This window comes from Salmo salar, chromosome ssa10, assembly GCF_905237065.1.
Source record: "Salmo salar chromosome ssa10, Ssal_v3.1, whole genome shotgun sequence".
In the NCBI taxonomy this organism is placed as follows: Eukaryota; Metazoa; Chordata; class Actinopteri; order Salmoniformes; family Salmonidae; genus Salmo; species Salmo salar.
In genome coordinates this window covers 31,613,615-31,621,382 of record NC_059451.1, presented here as the reverse complement: position 1 = coordinate 31,621,382, position 7,768 = coordinate 31,613,615, and the positions used below count along the sequence as shown (strand labels likewise).

The 7,768-nt window shown below is 43.6% G+C and overlaps 1 protein-coding gene across 3 annotated transcripts; it reads left to right on the top strand.

Annotated features, from left to right (window-relative positions):
• Window positions 1–1,667: 1,667 nt before the first annotated feature.
• On the top strand, window positions 1,668–6,289 carry LOC106560233 (uncharacterized). Of its 3 annotated transcripts, none has more exons than XM_014122878.2 (4): window positions 1,668–2,080; window positions 2,185–2,352; window positions 2,453–2,661; window positions 5,313–6,289. In XM_014122878.2, exons 2-4 carry the CDS (start codon window positions 2,203–2,205, stop codon window positions 5,464–5,466), a joined length of 513 nt encoding a protein of 170 aa, XP_013978353.1. In that variant the 5' UTR covers window positions 1,668–2,080; window positions 2,185–2,202; the 3' UTR covers window positions 5,467–6,289. The 3 variants fall into 3 exon arrangements, with proteins under 3 accessions (XP_013978353.1, XP_013978352.1, XP_013978354.1); XM_014122877.2 differs by having other exon boundaries at window positions 1,673–2,080; window positions 5,310–6,289; XM_014122879.2 differs by having other exon boundaries at window positions 1,682–2,080; window positions 2,185–2,328; window positions 5,310–6,289.
• The last annotated feature ends 1,479 nt before the right edge of the window (window positions 6,290–7,768 follow it).

The window sequence follows — 7,768 nt, the reverse complement described above, 5'->3', positions numbered from 1 at the left end:
CTATTGGTAGATGGGTTTTAAAAAAGCAGACATTTAATAGCCCTTTGAGCATGATGAAGTTATTAATTACACTTTAGATGGTGTATCAATACACCCAGTCACAACAAAGATACAGGCATCCATCCTTCCTCGAAGTGCGCAAAGCTCTTAGAGACTTACATAGAAAGACTCACAGCTGTAATTACTGCCAAAGGTGATTCTAATATTTATTGACTATGGGGGTTGAATACTTATGTAATCAAGATATATCAGCGTTTTATTTCTCATAAATATTTTACAAATGTTAGAATTACACAGTATTTTGTGTAGATCTTTGACAAAAAATGACAATGAAATATACATTTCCATCCCACCTTGTAACACAACAACATTTGGAAAAAGTCAAGGGGTGTGAATACTTTCTGAAGGCACTGTTGGCCTAAATAGCATCATTAATGATATATGAGTGATAAAGTATGGTGACATTTAATTTGCTCTGTTAAACTTACCATTTGGAATGACTTCGATAGCAACAGTGAATCTACTTAATTAAGTGGAGATCTTTCAACAATCACTCTCACAATAGTAATAGCCAGTGACAAATGTCAGGGCTGGTCTTGGTTAAAACCCTGGATGGGAGACCAAAGGGTAGCTCTCCAGTAGGTAGCTCTCCAGCCTTGAGTTTGCTTTCTGATAGTGGATATAACATTGAAGATCTGACATTGTTTTAAAGGTTTGTCTATGTTGAAATTTGGTTACCAAAATGACAATCTTGTGGTTGAAATGTCACCCTCAAAATAACTATGGTCTACGGAGCAGTAAGAGGAAGTGCCCCTCCCTACCTTCAGGCTATGCTCAGACCCTACACCCCAAATCGAGCCCAGCCCAAGCTCTTCTCTGTCCTGCACCACAATGTTGGAACAAGCTTCAAAATGAAACTATGGCAGCAGAGTCCCTGCCCATCTTCCCGAAAACACAACCCTACCTCTTCAACGAGTATTTTAAATAATCCCACAGTACCCCCAAAAAATGCCTTTCGTAAACTACCATTTTTCTTCATAACTAGCTCTGACTTTGCTGATAGCTATTTTATTGAGGGAAAATGTATTTACTATGACTGTGATATGCGGTCGTCCCACATATTTTAAAATGAACGCAGTAATTGTAAGTCGCTCTGGATAAGAGGCTAAGAGCATCTGCTAAATGTCAAAAACACTCTTCACGATACTTTAGTAAGGTTAGGAGAATTAAAATAGCAGGTTAGGAGACTGAGGTCAGGAAAAGGGTTCAGGGTTATCAAAAATGCTCTCCTAACATGCTACGAACACTTTGCATCGAAGTGGAGTGAAAAGTGTCCTTAAAACAACAGTTTATGTTGATTACTTTTTTCAAATCCAATGCATTTTCCACGTATATTCCACTACACAATAAATTGTAAAAACATTTTCAAATCCAATGTATTTTCCACGTATATTCCACTACACAATAAATTGTACAATTATGTTGAAACAACATTGATTTAATCCGTTTGTGCCTGTGGGATGACACAGCCAGCGTCATCTGGGTTCTTTGCAGCGTCCTCTAGTTCAGACAACATCCAAACATATTTCTGACAAACACTGACGACATTCAGATCCTTCTGTTCTCCGCCACTGCCCTGCCCACCTCCCTCCCCTTCCTCTCTCTGTTCTCTCCTTTCCTCCTCCTGAATAACGGTCAGAAACCGACTTCCTCTGACCACGCGCAGAACGGGGCTGTGTGACTACCCGGGGCAAGTGTCCTGCCCTGCCCACACAGCAAAATAAATTCAATATGTCGACCGCGATGTCCCGTTATAACGGATTTAACGGCTCTCTGGCAAAGCAAGCGGGATGAGTTTTAAGTTATAGCTTGCTCGGTTGTTTGGAACATTTTGATTCTTGACTTTCTTCATTTTTGTTTAGAAAACAATAAGATCCCCGCACGCCACATGGAAAGCAAAAAGGAAGTGCAACTAGCTGAGGAAAAATGGAGTAAAAAGAACACGGAGAGGTTTAGAAAGTAAATAATCATCTCCTTATCCTTTATCCCTGGCTCGGCACTGGAGAAGCCTCTTCAGAAGGTAAAGTAGTGAGATTATATGTGCCCTCCGACAGTTCATTTAACACGTGATCATCTGATAACTCTCAACCCTTTGTCTTTGATCTCTCTCTCTCTTTCCTTCAGATTGTGAATGATGGTGTGATGGTGTTGGAGGAGGAGTGTGGAGGTGTGTGTGAGCCAAGCCAGGGGGAAGCACCATGCAGGCAGGAGGAGAGAAAGCGGCCATCTCCCCAGGGTGTCCTGCTATCTCTAGGCCCGGTGATGATGGTAGGAGGGGGCCGCACTCTAGATGTGTGTGTGTGTGTTTACTACCAAAATAATATGTTAACTAAATTGTAGATGGTGTCCTGGCTTACTGTGTGTGTGTGTGTGTGTGTGTGTGTGTGTGTAGGTAGTAGGGGGTTTCCTGACTTTCCTGACTCTGCAAGGTCCAGGGCTGTGGATGGGGGTGCTGATGGCTGTTACCGGGGCAACACTGACCATCGCTGGGCTCTGTATTTTAATGACAACGCTACAGGTGTCGGATGTACCTGGACACTTCCTGTTACACCCCCGCACAGGAACGCGCTATAGCCCACACCAGGCCCTAGCCATCCAGAGGTACAAACACACCAGGGTTTCTGTTAGCCGGTAATAGCCGGCTTTTGGCCGATCGGAAAATAGAAAAGCCGATTAATAAAATTCACACCGGCCAATTGTCCGGGAGAAGAAGAAAAAAATCCCATTGAGAAATAATGCCTTTTAGCCTATTCATTGATGTAAATACCAGTCGATGTAAATACATTTGACTTATCAAGCTTATCGGTCTATAGGTTAAATTGCATTATAAATTGGGTGGTTTGAGCCCTGAATGCTGATTGGCTGATACCATGGGTATGACAAAAAATTACGTTTTACTGTTCTAATTAAGTTCGTAACCAGTTTATAATAGCAATAAGGCACCTCGGAGTGTGGTATATGGCCAATATACCACAGCTAAAGGCTGTATCCAGGCACTGTGTTGCGTCCTGCTTAAGAACAGCCCTTAGCTGTGGTTAATTGGCCATATACCACACCCCTCTGGCCTTATTGCTTAATTATACCATGGCATTGTTGAATACTTGTTTCTGATTGGCTTGAAGGGCATTCTAGAGCGTGCATTATTTCCCTATAAGGCACAGTATCATTGCACCTTACAGTTCAAAGGCTATAGTTAATTCTTACATGTTCTATGTTTGAGCTGCTTTTGAAAGCAAAAGTCGAATTGAAAACATTGTCATTATTGAATTCAATTTTCATAATGGCAAGCTAGGACTGATGGTTTGGTTAGCTAAACTAACAAGTCTGTTTGTTTAGTTGCCACAGCAACTACTGTAGCTATCTAGTAAACTTGCCAGCTACTTCAGTGGATGCTGAACACATTTCTATCAGCAAATTAACACGTTTTTAGCAGCAAATGTGTTAAACTATAGCCATGGTATAAAAGGGATAATCAACTCAGAGCTTTATGTGTTCTCTGGAAAATAATGCAACTCCGTGAAAGGTTCATTTCTATAGAACGCATAGCCACTTGCTGATTATCCCGTACTAATTTAGTGCAATTAAATTAGCGCGTCTGTACAGTATATTCGTTATGTATTGTATGTTATCACACGCTTACAACATACAGATAGAGAGCCTTTGACCGGAAAATCTTTCAGACAGCGTGAGAGCAGCTGTTACATCTCAAACAGCAAATGCATCGGCACCGGAAGGCAGGCTTTATTAGTGCGTCGCACACCACTTTGCAAATAAGCAAGAGGCAGTATGCATTTTGAAAACATACTTAATTGTTTGAAACCTGAGCGTTTTACTACATATTATGAGGTATGTCTTACCTTGCTTCAAAGTAGCCTAGCCAAAAGCAGACCATATCCGTGGAGGTAATTATTTAAACATTCTGTCATTGTCCAATAGCCAAAGGCACAAAGGCTTTTGACAATGGTGTTTTTCCGCTAATTGAATTATGGGACAAACATTCGCACGTAGCCTACTGCCTTGTGCGCACTCCTGTGGTTTTAATGTGAAGAAATAATAGTTTATCAATGTTTTAAGCTAAATGTTCTAATATGTTGCATCAGACTCATTGGTCACTTATTCTAATATCTTCAAAGTGCGCATCAGAATTCGGTAAGAACGACCACACACAATTGCATCCTGGAATTATGAATTACCATAATATAGATGTCATTGTTGTCATTCTGAGCACCGTGGGTGGACACCCTAATCAGGTTACACACCCAATGCATATAGGTCTGGTAAATGTCTCAAATGTCCGGTAAAGTAAAATGCTGCCCGTCAAATGTCAGGCACCACATTTTCCTTACGGAAATCCTGACGCACACACACACACACTCCCCTATCCTCGCCTGCTCTGCTCTGTTGTAACTGTCAGTAAGTTTAAACAAGGTTAGTTCTGCTCAGTGTCCAACCGACTCATGCACGAACACATACATGCATGAGCGCTCACACACACTTACACACAGAGAGAGATAAAGAGAGCAGAGTAGCAGCCAGGAACACTGAGCCATCAGGTTATTATTATTGAAGCAGATGTTGACCAGAGGAGCTCAACACTAATAAACTGTATCTTTTAATCTATTCTTCAGTGGGTACATAGATGGGTTAGCTGACAACTTCACGAAAACAATGCGCATGCCTTAAAGGGGCAGAAGTCCGTGAGGTGTTGTGATTCTGGACGGCCAGATGGCTAGCAACAATGACAAGAAACTATCATGTGGAGAATCGTGGCTTGTTTCATCTAGTTTCATCTTGTTCTTGATACCATGTCTTGTTTTGAGGTGTTTTGATTGATTTCATGTCAATACTAAAATGGCTAAAATTCGCTATCTAGCTAACCAACAACTGTAACGATGTATTTGAGAGACAACAAGTGGTCATTGTACACATTTATTGCAAAATATCGTTTCCAAAATATCGTTTACATGTTGTCAACATTCTTCTGTTTTGCCCCATAGTTTTGCACGCTCGTGCAAGCAAGTCACTAATGCTCGTGCAAGCAAGTCCCCGCAGCAATGTTCCAACATCTAGTAGAAAGCCTTCCGAGAAGAGTGGAGGCTGTTATAGCAGCAAAGGGGGACCAGCTCAATATTAATGCCCATGATTTTGGAATGAGATGTTCGACGAGCATGTGTCTACATACTTTTGGTCATGTAGTGTACTTTGTCCAAATAATCCTTCCCTCTCTCCCTCTCTCTCTCTCTCTCTAGAAGGTTGGACCGGATACGCAGAGAGATGTCTGAGGACTCTGTGCGAGTGCCCCCCTCTCCACCCCTCCCCTTGCCCCCCACCCCTCCTCCCTGGGACCTGGAGGCACCCCCCTCCTACGACTCTGTCATGAAGAGCCGGGGTCCCTCTGACCTCTGAGGGCTGAGGAGACTACTATACTCTACTGTTCTGTAACTTTGGACTATTCCCTTTGTGCCATTACAGTGAAGTAAATCAAGCACACCCGTGCTGGGAGAGACGTTGTTCTGGAATGGAGGGGCTGTAAGGGGTTGGGCGCCTCAGCGTTGTTTACATGTTAACATGACAGGTTTACATATTTGTTTGAAGAATGAGGAGTGTGTTTATAATGCTACTATTAAGACTACTACAGTGTGGTACACTGCACTCCTATAAAGACATATATAACAAATATATTTTTTTTTCTTACTTTCCACCACCTGAAGTTGTTTATGTCACTTTTCAAGTCCGCTCGATGCCCATATATTTGTAGTGGCACACTGAGCTACACCAGGCAGCGAGGCCAGCTGGCAGCATCTACCCAGCACTAAGCATTCTCTATGCAGCAGCACTCAGCCTTTATTACCAGTCCAAATGGATAACCCAGCCTTTAAAACCACTGTCTGACTTTTTTGCTGCTTTGGACTCCATTAGCTGTTTGTGCTGTGACTGCTTGGGGAGGTTGTGTCATTCTCCAGTGTGTGAGTGCGGGTGTGTTTCTGTGGTCATGTATGCACCACGGATTCTTTCTATTCACACAGCTGACATCAGGATAGACGGAAGATCTCAACCAGAAGTGCCTTGTTGTTACAGCACTAGACGCTTGTTGTCACAGCACACGGTTATCCACAGCATTATTCTCTCTCTCTCTGCCCCATTGCTGCAGGGTTCCATTCTATCCACTGTTGCACTTCCTGTTTGACTGTGATGTCATGATCAACTTTAGTAAATGAATAGCCAAAGATCTCTGAGTGGTTCTTGTCTCAGTTGGACTAAGTACAGTGTGTTATTACTCAGTTTCTTTGTTCTGTTCTAACCTCACTTACACTTGAAGTAAATGCTTTCTCAAGGAGAGAGGAAAATAGGACAGAGAGTTGGGGAGCTGAGCTGTGGGCAAGGTGACACACTAGCCAACATACACACACACACACACACACACACACACACACACACACACACACACACACACACACACACAACCCCTGCTCTACAGTCGTCTGCAGGCTGTGAGAACCAGCAGAGTGGAACTGTCTGCCCTCTCTCCCCCTCTTCCTTTTCTTCTCTCCCTCACCTTCAGTGTTTGACCCAGAGACAACAGTCTAACTTAGAACTAACACATACATTAGTATAGCTTAGCTAACTCTAATAGATCAAATCTTAGCTAATACAGCACCTGTGATTAACCCTGGGTTAACTAAGCTGCATCCTAAGGCTGTCCCTGATAGTGGGTTACGGTTAGAGGTCAGGTTTAGGGTAGCAGTATGGCGGAGGGGAAGCCATAACTAGGGACCCAGTTGCTAGGGACTCCTTTTTGGAAGAAGCTAGCTAGCTAACGAAGAACAACAAAGAATATCTAGTTAACAGAAGAAAAGAAAGAGAAAATCAGGACAGAAGAAAAAGGATATCAAAGTGAAACAGTTCTCTAAAGACACAGGAGACAATAATACAAGAAACAACACTTCTGTAGCTTGTCAACTATGTGTCTGTCTATCCCTGTTCTCTCCTCTCTGCACAGGCCATACAAACGCTTCACACCGCGTGGCCGCTGCCACTCTAACCTGGTGGTCCCAGCGCGCACGACCCACGTGGAGTTCCAGGTCTCCGGCAGCCTCTGGAACTGCCGGTCTGCAGCCAACAAGGCTGAGTTCATCTCAGCCTATGCTACCCTCCAGTCCCTAGACTTCCTGGCGCTGACGGAAACATGGATTACCACAGATAACACTGCTACTCCTACTGCTCTCTCTTCGTCTGCCCACGTGTTCTCGCATACCCCTAGAGCATCGAGCCAGCGGGGTGGTGGCACTGGAATCCTCATCTCTCCCAAGTGGACATTCTCTCTTTCTCCCCTGACCCATCTGTCTATCTCCTCATTTGAATTCCATGCTGTCACAGTTACCAGCCCTTTCAAGCTTAACATCCTTATCATTTATCGCCCTCCAGGTTCCCTTGGAGAGTTCATCAATGAGCTTGACGCCTTGATAAGTTCCTTTCCTGAGGATGGCTCACCTCTCACAGTTCTGGGTGACTTTAACCTCCCCACGTCTACCTTTGACTCATTCCTCTCTGCCTCCTTCTTTCCACTCCTCTCCTCTTTTGACCTCACCCTCTCACCTTCCCCCCCTACTCACAAGGCAGGCAATACGCTTGACCTCATCTTTACTAGATGCTGTTCTTCCACTAATCTCATTGCAACTCCCCTCCAAATCTCCGACCACTACCTTGT

Bases quoted from the DNA above. Each gene is read 5' to 3' on its own strand.
- LOC106560233 (XM_014122877.2), top strand. From the start codon at position 2,203: ATGGTGTTGGAGGAGGAGTGTGGAGGTGTGTGTGAGCCAAGCCAGGGG. The intron at 2,353-2,452 runs GTGTGTGTGTGT...GTGTGTGTGTAG, and splicing joins GAGGGGGCCGCACTCTAGAT to GTAGTAGGGGGTTTCCTGAC. The intron at 2,662-5,309 runs GTACAAACACAC...CTCTCTCTCTAG, and splicing joins CAGGCCCTAGCCATCCAGAG to AAGGTTGGACCGGATACGCA.